Source organism: Jaculus jaculus, chromosome 9 (genome assembly GCF_020740685.1).
Source record: "Jaculus jaculus isolate mJacJac1 chromosome 9, mJacJac1.mat.Y.cur, whole genome shotgun sequence".
Taxonomy (NCBI): domain Eukaryota; kingdom Metazoa; phylum Chordata; class Mammalia; order Rodentia; family Dipodidae; genus Jaculus; species Jaculus jaculus.
In genome coordinates, this window is record NC_059110.1 from 12,611,190 (window position 1) to 12,624,258 (window position 13,069).

The 13,069-nt window shown below is 39.6% G+C and overlaps 1 protein-coding gene across 5 annotated transcripts in view; it reads left to right on the forward strand.

Annotated features, from left to right (window-relative positions):
* Positions 1-13,069, forward strand: part of Ipcef1 (interaction protein for cytohesin exchange factors 1) — a 178,637-nt gene that overhangs the window by 142,739 nt on the left and 22,829 nt on the right. For all 5 annotated transcript variants that reach the window (XM_045158521.1, XM_045158519.1, XM_045158520.1 and 2 more), the window contains one exon: positions 5,652-6,027. In XM_045158521.1, coding sequence (XP_045014456.1) covers positions 5,652-6,027 — 376 coding nt within the window. The remainder of the gene's footprint in view (positions 1-5,651; positions 6,028-13,069) is intronic.

Consider the following 13,069-nt stretch of genomic DNA (forward strand, 5'->3'; position numbering starts at 1 on the left):
GGTACTACAAAATGTCTTTTAGGGCTTCAGAACAAAAGTCTGGTTTATCATTATTAATGTGGCCAATAAAAGTAAAGAAAATCTGTGTAGTTCCTTTATTTCTCTGTTGGTTTTATTGTGATTAATCTTGAGTTATTCTCTTTTCCCTTTTTATGTTTGTTGAGTAATGCCACTTAAACCTTATATGCTGAATCATTTCTTCCTAATCATAGACCTTTGGTGGCTATTTTTAAACTATTTTTCACCATGTCAAACGTGTGTGTTGAAAACAATTCAAATAAAATAGACTTTAGAGCTAACTAAAATTTGAAGTAATCTTCTCCAGAAAATAAATGATATCCTATACAGAAAATGAGAAAAGTCAGTTTTTAAAAATATTTTATTTTTATTTGCTTATTTGAGAGGGAGGCAGGTAGGGAGATAGAAGTGGAGAGAGAGAGAGAGAGAGAGAAAGAGAGAGAGAATGGGTGTGCCAGGTCATCCAGCCACTGCAAACAAACTCCAGATGCATCTGCCACCTTGTGCATCTGGCTTATGTGGTTTCTGTGGAGTCGAATCTGGGTCCTTTGGCTTTGCAGGTATGCGCCTTAACTGCCAGGCCATCTCTCCAGCCAAGAAAAGCCAGTTTTAAATTGGGGAGTTCAGTCATACCATCCAGTTATATTTATGAACATTAAAATACTTTCAATTATATCATTTCAAATAAAATACTTCAAACTCAACCATTCTGAAAAAATTAAAACAAATATATTTGTTCATTCTATATTTAAAAATAACCATTTTTCTTGAAGTTGCAATGCAAATTGTGAGACAATATGCATTGTAATCAGTACCAGCGACCCGTTGGTCCTGAAAGGAGAAGAAATTCCCCTTAGCAAATTTATGGAGGATTTTCAGGACTCCTCAATGAGAGACTGAAATACCATGGTGAGATTTTCTTCACATAGCACATTCTCTGATCCATTCTTTGCTGGCAATAACTTATTACCAACTATGTGCTGGGCACAGATACAAAAAAAAAAAAAAAATAGAAGTGCCAAAAATAGCTTAAAACAGCCTGTTCTTAAGTAACTCACCAAAAAGAAAAAAAAAAAAAGATTTAGCAGTCAATCAGCAATGGCCATACAAGTTGACAAATAAGACGATATTATACCTGGCACTACAGAAGCAAGTGTAACAGCACCAGGCGTAGTTTCCTCCGTGGCCTAAAGCCGTCGGAGCAGACTTCTTAAAGGAGCAGGTATTTGAGCTGGCTTTGAAGAATAGATTCATATCAGTCAAACACAGGTGGGGCAAACAGAAAAGATCCTTTTGTCTTTCTATTTCCATTTCTTTCACTAAGGGAGTTTTTTTTTAAAAAAAATATATATATATTTATTTGCAAGCAGAGGGACATAACAGAAGGGAGACAGACAGAGAGAATGGGCATGCTAGGGCCTCTAGCCACTGCAAATGAACTCCAGATGCATGCTGCACTTTGTGTCTCTGGCTTTACGTGGGTCCTGGAGAATAGAACCATGGTCATTGGGCTTTGTAGGCAAGCACTTTAACAGCCGAGCCATCTTTCCTGCTCAGGAGTTTTATGGGAATATTTCACTCATAGTTTATAGGAGACTAGGAGTGTTACTTATGAAATCTATGAAACGACAAACCATATTTTGGCACTGCATGGGTTACAAAGCCTGACCCCACATTGAGTCTTCTTTCATGGAACTCCAGGTTGCCTTTGATTGATATTTGTTCACTACCTCTCCCAGTGAAAACTCCTATTATCTCATAGAGATATTTTCCTTCCTCATTTTATTTTCCCTTCTTCAGGTCTTGGCATTATTTATGTTTTAATATTCATTCCTGTTGATTCTGTTTGTAAAAATGGAATCTATAAATGTTACATCGTGTCTTGAGAAAATGGATTGAGAGTACTTTTGTTGGGTAATATGCAACAGGAATCCATTTCATGGACATAGCTTGAGATATCCTTCCTTTGTCCTTTACACAGAGTTTTGTGGTTCAAAATTATTACAAAAAGTATGAACAACCACTGAGTATTTTTTTAATTTCTTAAATAGCACATTTTTCTCTTAGCCAATTAAAGCAACATCAGCAGGAGTGATAGGAGAACTTACGTTTGGTCTCTCTTCACAAAAGGAAGCGGATCACGTGGAAGCCGGGTTGGACTAAAATAGCTCTCAACAGGGGAACGTGTCAGGACTGGGCCAACATAGGCATTTTTGTAAATATTTATTTTGTCGATCCTGCTAATGAGTAAAATATTCCTAGCATTTATTTGGACTATGTGAGGGCAGCACATTCTTCCACTGGGTATATAAGACTTAGTGAGTTAGATAGAAGGTCTTTGATCTCTTAGTTGTTAGCTGGTCTGAGTGATTGAAGTGAGTTGGTTCTTTACTGAATGCAACATTTTTATGTCTGTGCTAGAATACTCCTTTTAAAATGTGTATCATCGTTTCATATCTTATTAGATATTTTAATGTCATACTGCTTAAAAGTAGACTAGTGATTATTTGACAGTCCATGTTTACTGTGTAGCCAAGTGGGTAACATTTTAGTATATATATGTAAAAGCTTTTCGTATTTAAACTCAGAGTTCAGCGCCTGTAAAATTTATAGAACCATACTTTCTTGGAACAAAGTAACTATCTTGAGTTGGTTGCAATGATTTGGAGGTTTTGGGGAAAAATCCTTGTTGGCTATTCATTTATACCTTTGGTTTGTTATATCTTTGGTTTGTGTGTCTATGTATCTCATGCATGGATGTATTTGGAGGTCAAGGGACCAATTGGGATGTTGGTCTGCACCTTGTACCTGGTTTGAGACAGAGTCTCACTTGTTTGCTGTAGCTGTGAGTGCAGGAGTGGCTGGTCTCCAAGTTTAAGGCCTCTTCTGAGTCTGCAACCCATTGCCATTGCGTCTGGTGACACTTGGGTCCTGGGGACTCAAACTGGAGCTACCAAGCACTGTTAACCACTGAGCCATCTCCCCAGCCCCTTGGTTTCCTTTTAAAAAACAAGCTTCATTTAGTCATTTCCTAAGAGTTTTGAATAATTGGACTTGACAGGAGTATCCAAGAAGATGGATGTAATAAAATTAACAATCAGATACCTTTTCTATCTTAGGTCATGGGAAATTTAGGGTAACCCACAAAATAGTGAGTCTAAATGTTTGGATTTTATTGCCCAGTAATATTTAAATAAAGGGAGACCAATACAGAGTTACCTTAACTAGAATGAGACCTTACCATGAAAAAAAAAAGACAAAAAAAGAAACCTTTTTAAAACTTATTTTATTTATTTATTTACTTATTTATTTGCAAGGAGAGAGAAAAAGAAAGAGCAAGAAGACAGAGAGAGAATGGACATGTCAGGGCCTTTAGCCACTGCAAATGTTTCTACATCTGGCTTATGTGCATACTGGGGAATAGAACCTGGGTCCTTTGGCTTCACAGGCAAGCACCTTAACCATTTAGCCATCTCTCCAGTCCTTTTAAATGCTTTTTTTTAAAGGCTGGAGAGATAGCTCAGCAGTTAAGGTGCTTGCCTATAAAGCCTAATCACCTGGTTCAGTTCCCCAGTACCCACATAGAACCAGATGCACATAGGGAGCATGCATCTGGAATCTGTTAGCAGCAGCTGGAGGCCCCAGCATGCCCATTCTCTCTGTGTATGTCTCTCTCTGCTTGCAAATACATAAATAAAAAGAAAAGAAAAAGAAAGAAACCTCCCAAATGACAAAAACTTACACATCACCATTTTTCAAAAGAAGATGCGTATTTAAACATAAAAATTTATCTAGGATGAATTTTTAGAATAAAATGAAATCTGGCTGGTGAAATGGCTTAGCAACTAAGGCATTTGCATACAAAACCTAAGGACCCTGTTCAATTCCCCAGGACCCACATAAGCCAGATGCACAAGGTGCGCAAAAGTCTGGAGTTTGTTTGCATTGGTTAAAGGCCCTGGCCCACCCATTATCTCTTACTCTCTATCTGCCTCTCTCTCTCTCAAATAAGTGAGTGAGTAAATGAAATATTTAAAACAAAAATAATAAAGTGAAATCTGTCTAGAGACAGTGTCTTTTGGGGCTGGGAGAAGGCTTAGAACTTAAGGCACTTGCCTGCAAAACCAAAGGATCCAGGTTTGATTCCCCAGGACCAAAACAAGCCAGATGCACAAGGGGGCATATGCATCTGGAGTTTGTTTGCAGTGGCTAGAAGCCCTGACATACCCATTCTATCTCTCTCCCTCTAATAAGTACAATAAAAAATATTTTTTTTTTTAAAAAAAGAGAGCATCTTTTGGTGACATTACTGTTACTCTGTGGATGGGTAGAATTTTCTGGAGATGTTAATTTGCCCTTGCAGTTGCATGATCGATACTGCTGCCTGGGGATCCCCCATCCTCCTATTCTTTAAGATTTTATTTATGTATTCATGTATTTATTTATTTATTTATGATGGAAAAAGAGAGGGAGAGAGAGACAGAGAGAGAGTAAGAGAGAGAGAGAGAGAGAGAGAGTATGGGCACACCAGGCCCTCCAGCCACTGCAAATGAACTCTAGACACACGTACCATCTTGTGCGTCTGGCTTACGTGGGACATGGAGAATCAAACCTGTGTCCTTAGGCTTCACAGGCATGCATCTTAACCACTAAGCCATCTCTCCACCCCCACCTCCTATTCTTATCATCAGTGATGTAGATCTCGCACCCTCCATCATGGATTAAGAGGCTATAAATGTGTTCTTTTCTTATTTTATGAAACGTGAGCATTTTTAAATGACTGTAGAATAAATGAATTTACATGATTTCCTCGAATCTGTGCAGTGATGGGAAGATAATTGGTCATGTGTTAAGGTACGTGTGAGTGTTATACAAGGGTCTAAATATAGATCAAACGTATTTAATGCATATATTAGTGGGTATGTTAATATTAATGGATATAAGTTTCCCCAGCTTGCTTTCTGTGAATCATCTTTTTAAGAGTTTTTGATATGTCAGCGCAAACTCAGTGATAGAAAACAAATTATTATTATTATTGCCTATGGTATACCTTAATATTCTGAAGATTTGCTCAAAGAAGCCTTTGAAGTTTACCAGGAGGCTTGAAAAATAGGGTCATCATGACATGAAGAATTTTCAACTCTTAGAAAAAGTTTAGCATGGGCTGGAGAGATGGTTTAGAGCTTAAGACGTTTGCCCGTGGAGCCAAGAACTCATGTTCAAATCTCCAGGTCCCACGTAGCCAGATGCCCAGTGACACAAACGCACAATGTTGCGCACGTGCCACAAGGTGATACACACATCTGGAGTCCATTTGCAGTGGCTGAAGGGCCTGGTGTGCCCATTCTCTCTCTCTCTCTCTCAAAAAAAAAAAAAAAAAAAAAAGGAAAGAAAGAAAGAAAGGAAGGAAGAAAAGAAAAAGTTTAGCACTCAGAGTTAGACATATTAACTTTAGAACATGGGATCCCAGTTGTTACCATACAGAAATAAGTAATGTGTATTTATCATTTGACCTTTTTTGTTTTTTGAATTTTGGAACACTTTTTGAAACAACGCTGGGGGACCTATATTAAAAAAAGATGGCTTAATCACAATTTATTTTATTCTCTTTTGCTTTGGCTTGTGGAAAATAGGCTGCACGGCAGGCGTCTTCCTCCTCACCCAAGCTGAGCGAAACATCGTGTTCTTTCTCTTCTCTGGAAAGCACAGTAAAGACGCACTGTGGCCTTTCTTCCTCACGATCTAAAGAGAGACAGTCCTGGCTCGACATGGTCCACAGCGCACCTGCTGCTGAAGGTGTGGGGCTCCCCCTGACACTGGCTGTGCAGGTACATGCACCAGCGCCCTCTGAGACAAACGGTTGCGGGGCTGCGGAAGTCAGCTCGGGCACGCCAGAGAGTGGGTTTTTGAACTCGTTATCTAGTGAAGACACTTCTTCACTGAGTAGCCATCAAGACCATCTGACTATCCCGGACAGAGCTGTTGTCGGATCAAAGATGACGGATAGAGGTAAACCAAAAAAACTGCTTCCTCACCTTTTGACAAATGTTTTTTGTTTTTTTTTTTTAAATGGGCATTATTGAACTCTAAGGTAAATGCATAACAAGAATGTTTAAACTCATGAATGGGTGATTCAATAACTAAACAGTCACGTGGGGCTGAGCCTGCGGTTGCTTTTCTAAAGTTTTCCTAGGACAACTTCAAATTCCAGACCTCTAATTACCAGGTCTAAATATCAGTGATCAAATGCTTTAGAACTTTGAGATATGCATGTGATAAGATAATGATACATTCCCAACAATTTGAATTAAAAGTACAGCCCTTTTCTGGTTCCATGTTCTATGCTCTAGGGCTTGAGGTGGTGAAATCAGGGATTGGGGTCTAGTTATCACACATTACAGTGATGATTTCAAGTGAGCATAGAGCAGCCATCTTCCCTGGGCCACACCCACAGGCAGTGACTGGTTTCTAGCCAGGACTCTCCTGAGAGAGCCTGTGTGGTTAGTGGAGTTTGCATGCACCATAGAGAGCAGTGGTAGCATTTTTAATGTGAAAGAAAGAACAGCTTATGCTTTGGAAAACATTATATATGTTAACAGGATACAGGTAGTGATGTGTAGAAATTAAGGATGTATTCTTAAATACTCTGTGATAACTGGTCCTTATCTTTTATTCAGGAGAGTTTTGTTTTTATGACTATCTAATCATGACATATCCTTTCTGGTTGTCTCTGACTCATTCATTCTGAGGGTAAAACAAAGTTACCTGATATAAGACAATGAGAGATGAGGCAGTGATGTTTGAATGGTAAGAATTATTATTATTATTTTTTTGTGGTACCGAAAGAAAGTTGACTTTCTAAAAGTCCTGTCATAACATATGAGTTGCCTCATGACCAAGCTTATGGCTCTTTCCTCTCCTTGAAGCATCGATGGTATCTTTTATTTATTTATTTATTTTATAGAGAACAAGGAGGGAGAGAGATGGAATGGGCACGCCAGGGCTTCCAGCCACTGTGAACGAACTCCAGATGCATGTGCCTCCTTGTGTGTCTGGCTAACGTGGGTCCTGGGAAATTGAACCTGGGTCCTTTGGCTTTGCAGGCAAACGCTTTAACTGCTAAGCCATCCTTCCAGCCCACGGATGGTATCTTTAAGTTCTCTCATTTTCAGGTATATTCCATCAATTTAATTTTTGGCATGAGAGTAATTTAGACTGAGGATCATAAGTGCAAACCATGGTGTTGTGTGTATGTAGAATGTTAATATATGTTAATTGGATCATTCAGTCTGGTAACTTATTCTCAAAGTTAGCCCAGTTGTCATGAATCCCTTAGATCTTACCTTACCTGGGTATATATAATTTACATGACATTTTCTTTTAAAAAAAACATTTATTTGAGAGAGAGAGAGAGAGAGATAGAGAGATAGAGATAGAGATAGATGATAGATAGATAGATAGATAGATAGATAGATAGATAGATAGATAGATAGAGAGAATGGGCATGCCAGAGCCTTCAGCTGAAGCAAATGAATTCCAGACACATGTGCCACCTTTGTGCAGCTGGCTTATGTGGGTCCTGGGGAATCGATCCTGGGTTCTTTGGCTTTGCAGGCAAGAGCTTTAGCCACTAAGCCACCTCTCTAGCCTCAATATGACATTTTTTCTTGATGCCCTCAATCTAGTCTGACTGTCCATTTGATGTTAGAAAAACTTCAAAGAAGGAAGTCATTGCAAAGTGACTTCTAGAACCTGAGTAGTGGGGAGAAGAGAGGAGAAAGGGGATAAAAAGGCACTGGGGGACATAGTGGGGAAGAGGAGGCTGGGAAGAGTGGGGAGTTGAGTACAGCTGTCCTCAGATTTGTGAGGGACACCTGGGCAGACACAGTAATGGGCTTTCTCAGAGCTACAGAATAGATGTCAGTAGTGCAAACACAAAGGAGCTTAAGTTGGATACAGCCTAGGACATTTTATTTAACTTTTAAAAATAATTTTATTTATTTATTTATTTGACAGAGTATGCAAGAGAAAGAGGCAAACAGAGAGAGAGGGAGGGGAAAAGGAGAGTGAGAGAATGGGTGCACCAGGGCCTCTAGTCACTGCCAAAGAACTCCAGATGTGTGTGCCTCCTTGTGCATCTGGGTCCTGGAGAATCGTACCTGACTCCTTTGGCTTTGCAGGCAAACACCTTAACTGCTAAGCCATCCCTAATTTACTTATTGATTGATTGATACTAAACTGTTCAACTTTGAGCAGGATCTTGGGAGGTGATGCATGCTCATCCTCACTGCTGGAGATGCCCATTCATTCAGAGAAGGCCGTTTATATTTCATGTAGATTGTGTATGGAATACTGATTTTTTCCTCTGAAGACATGTCAAAGAATCATGGTATGTTCATGTAGATGAGTTGCAGCTTGATGTTACAAGATCCAGATATGGGGGTGCTGGAGCTAAACAAACAAATAGAAAATACAACACCTTTCTTTTCCTTCTGGAAAGCCTTTACTTTAATCACTGTGCTAGAAGAACCAAAGAAACAAACACACACTAACCCAATATGTGATAAGCATAGGTTCCAAAGCCATCACTGATAATAAGATTGCTCCTACATTTTTTTTTCTGAGATTATTCCCGTGGACCGAGTTTTCCTTTAGGTTCACTAGGATAAGTGTCATGGGAAGTTGCTTGCAGTTCTGATCCATGTCTAAAAGCTGTCCCGGGAACACGTACATGTGCTGCAGAGTCTAGTTGTCACGCTGGGAACCGACAGCTCTTTTAATCTAAGAACAAAGAAAATTGGTAGCATTTAATTTTGATACAATATGCAGAATGGACAACAAAGTCTAGGTGTTGCTTCCAAAGCTTTGGTGTGAAGGTTTCTGTCAGGGTAAAGTACGAAAAAATGAAAGTATTTGTTTGACAGTTGCCATATGCTATAGCATTTTTGCTGATGATTTTCTCCTGCTGTTGGGGGTTTGGTTAGATTCCCAGAAGAGCTGAACCACATAAAGACATCTCCATGGGAACAGCAGCCCAGTCCTTGCTTGCGTTTGTGATGACTGGCTGTTGAGTAATCAAATTGCCTGTTGTGCATTTTTTTAAAAAAGAAAAAACCATGTGCATGCTTGTGGTGAATAAGGAGGTATCTTTTTATTATTTATTATTTTTTGTGATTGCTAAAGCTATTGTTTTTAACTTGCCAGTGAGAAAAAATGTCCCTAAAATTCCTGTGTCTGAATATTGCTGGGTGGGAAGGGGCGCGGTGATCAGGATTATATCACAGATTGACCCATCAGTGTGGTCTAAGACAGGAGTTAGAGTTTTAGAAAATTAAGACACATGGGCTCAAGACACATTTGCTAGGGAAAGAGGCTTGTAGCCTGGAAAAGATTCTTAAAGGTTGATAATTGAGTCCCGAAACAAGCAGACAGCATGTATTATAGCCTTTCTCTTATTTAGACAATGAAAAGAATATTTTGCAGTTGGTATGCAATTAAAATTGTGGCTGCTAGAATTTTATGCTGAATTTAAACATCTTTTTAGACATTTCTCCCTGTCGCATAAGCTATTAAAAGAGAGGAGGGTGCTAATTGCATTCGGTTGCCTTTCTACACAGGGAATTTCAAATTTCCCAAGCTCTAGGGATTGTGTGGGAACTCTTTCTACAAAGCTTAGCTGGAAAACAGGTGCTCGGGCTAATGGACTGCTCCTCTCCACTCAGCGTGGCTCTGTGCCCTTCTGTTCTTGTGTGAGTGCTTTCTGGTGAGTGGCTTTCTTGAACCTGTGTGATGATAAATTGCACAGTATATCTGCGCACGCATACACACAGCACAGTGCCTTGCAATGCTGTGGAGACAACATAACTTTTCTTTGATCAACGAATGGCTGTATGTTAACAGGTAAAATAATGTCTGGTTCATGAAAACAAATTGTCAAGTGTGAGTATAGCCAACAATCAACCTGAGAGTCGTGTAGATTAAAAATGAATGAAATGCTTTGCTAAGAAACAAGCACTCCATAGCATGATGCCATCTTTTAGAAAAGTGACACAAATGAGTTAGCTTTTAGGAGTTAATAGATATCAGCACATGTTGTACACGTCTGAGTGTGAATACGATGGATGCTGTGTTAATCTAGGTAGGCACTTCGAGTGTTGCTGTAGGAATCATGTGGTATTAATAAGTAGAAAATAAAACAAGTCCATATCTGACTTGAGTCAATTTAGCATTGTTATTTTTAAATTTTATTTATCCATTTTGAGAAAGAGAGAGAGAATCAGAGGGGCAGATATATAGAGAGAATGGGCTCACTAGGGTCTCGAGCTACTGTAAACGAACCCCAGATGCACGCTCTCCCTTGTTCATCTGGCTTACATGGGTACTGGGGAATCAAACCTGGGTCCTTAGGCTTTACAGGCAAATAAATGCCTTAACTGTTAAACTATCCCTTCACCCCTGTTATTATTATTTTTTTAATTTCAAATATGTACTTTCTGCTAATGTGAATGCAAAGATGATCCTCTTCTGAAACATCTCCACATCTAATGGGGAGTGTGGGAGGAAAAAGACACATTTCACAAGGGAAAGCAAGTGAGGAGGGTACCACAAGGGAGAAACGGACAGCGCATCCTAGGGACTTATAAAGCAGGGTCAGCATATGGAAGGTCCTATCTGAGGGAGGATGTGTCCGGAGGGGCCATGGGAAAGGGAGAGAGAAGGGGATCTGGGTATCATTCGATGATGGACCAAGTGCTAATATGATGAGATAATGGATGACCTTTCTAATTAAGGTCATGGCCTAGTTGGAGCTGTGCTTATGAAAAGTTATTTTAGTTTTAGATGATAAGCTATGACAGAACAAGAAGAGGCAGCAACCAAGAAGTGTTAGGAAACTTATCTGGTGGAAATTGGGGGTGAAGGTGAGAGGAGTGATTCAGTACCTGACTGCTGCGTTGTGATGGGTCATAGTGGCAACCTGGCATCACCACTGAGGAATTGTGTAGACTAGGCTAGTCTCTGTGTTTTCAGGGAGGAATTATTTTGATTAGGTTAATTGAGGTGGGAAAATCCATCTAACTGTGGAGGGCATCGGTCCCTGCACTGGGGTCCTGGGCTGTATCAAAAGGAGGGAGCAGCAGCCTTCATTGCCCTCTGCTTCCTCACTGTGGACATAATGTCCACAGTGCCTCAAGCTCCCGCCGCCTTCACCCTCACCCTGGGGTGCACTTGTACCTGGAAGCTGAAATAACCCCTTCTTCTTTAAAAAAATTTTTTGGGGGGGGACAGGTATTCAATATTCACAACGAGAAGGTAACAGATCTTCATATCCTCAGTACTTAATTTATTCCCAAGAGTACTTCCCAATGATCCTATTTTCTTTAAGTGTGATAAGAAGTGATTTTAAAGTGGGAATAAATAGTTGAAATGATGAAAATCTTATAAATGTGACTGTTGGCCTCCAGGGCATTGATCTTAGGCAAGGTTTTTTTTTTTTTTTCCTCACTTTCTATGCTCCCATATAAAGTGGGTTACAGATCCCTCTCAGTTGTCAAAAAATATGCTAATCAAACTGGGCGCGGTGGCACATGGCTTTAATTCCAGCACTTGGGAGGCAGAGGTAGGAGGATTGCTGAGTGTTCGAGGCCAGCCTGAGGCTACATAGTGAGTTCCAGCCCAACCCTGAGCTAGTTTGAGACCCTACCTTTAAAAGCCAAACCAAACCAAACCAAACAAAAAGCCCATTGCAAATCTGTGCAACATAACCAGGTCATTTGTAAGACTTTTATCTCATCATCATTCTCTCTCCTTATTTTCTATAGTGTTTAAAGGACTGAAGAGGTGACTCAGCAGTTACAGGCACTCCTTTACTCCATAACATAGCTCAATAGTGGGAGGCGTGAGAACTCACTGGAGAGGGTTTTGAAGCTGGTGGCAAGAGAAATCCAGACTTTAGAGACATGGAAATTTTAGTGACAGTTTGGAGAACGCCAGAGGTGGCAACTCAAAGCAAAATATACGTACTCTCAGAAGACAGAGCCTGTGTTAAATCACAGGGGACACTTGTGCTCCATAAAGGAGCTAGCACTGAATCGTTGCCGTTGCAGCGGGGATTAGGAGTCTGTGGTTGTACCTCAGTGTTGTTTGGAGGTGAAGCACTCCAATGACAAGTGATACTATCTTTTCATGTGTCTGTTTGCTAGCTATTGGTCAGTCTTCTTTGGTGGGATATTTTTGAGATCTCTTGCCCACTTTTCGGTTGGGTTTTGTTTTCTAAATCTTAATTTTTTTTTTTTTTTGTTTTTGTTAAGATTTGTTGTGGCACCTATTCTTTACCCATTCCTTTACTTCTGTGTTTGGTAGTATGTTCTCATAGTCTTGGCTTGTGTTAATTGGTAGAAATTCTCATGCATAGGTGTCTCGGTACTTGTGTCTGGATTTCCCTGGGGTCCATACCAAAGCATTGCGGTTGCTGGTCATTAATGTTTATCTTCCATTTTACTAGATCATGGCAAATTGACTTACAAGTTCACCTCATAGAAATGCTCCTCTCCGGTAGGCACAAGAGCTCAAAGCCTCACATCGTTGCCAGTGAGACTGGGTTCTAATTTTTGCAAAACTAATAGGTACTGATCTTGATGATAAATCAGTACGTCCTCATACACTTACTCTTTCATCCAGGCCTATTCTGTATTATTTTTGTTTTTCCTTCATTGTGAATTATACATGTGGCAAATATAATCTGTTCTTTGCTTCACTTTTTAAGTTAAACGTGTTTTGTATTTAATGAAAATAACTTGGTTTTACTGTGGCTAAATTTATCAATCTTTTCTTTTATGCTTAAGTTTTATTTTTGGTCTCAAGTAAGAAAGTTCTTCCTATACTGGTATTGTGAAGCTATTCTTTCATATCATACAAATATTAATCCACTTAAAATTACTTGCATGTGCCCTGTGAATGGACTACAATATCATCATTGTGTGCATATCTAATTTTCTTAGCATAATTTTACAACTCTGTCTCCCTGATCCTTTTGTAAGTCTTCAGTGTGCTT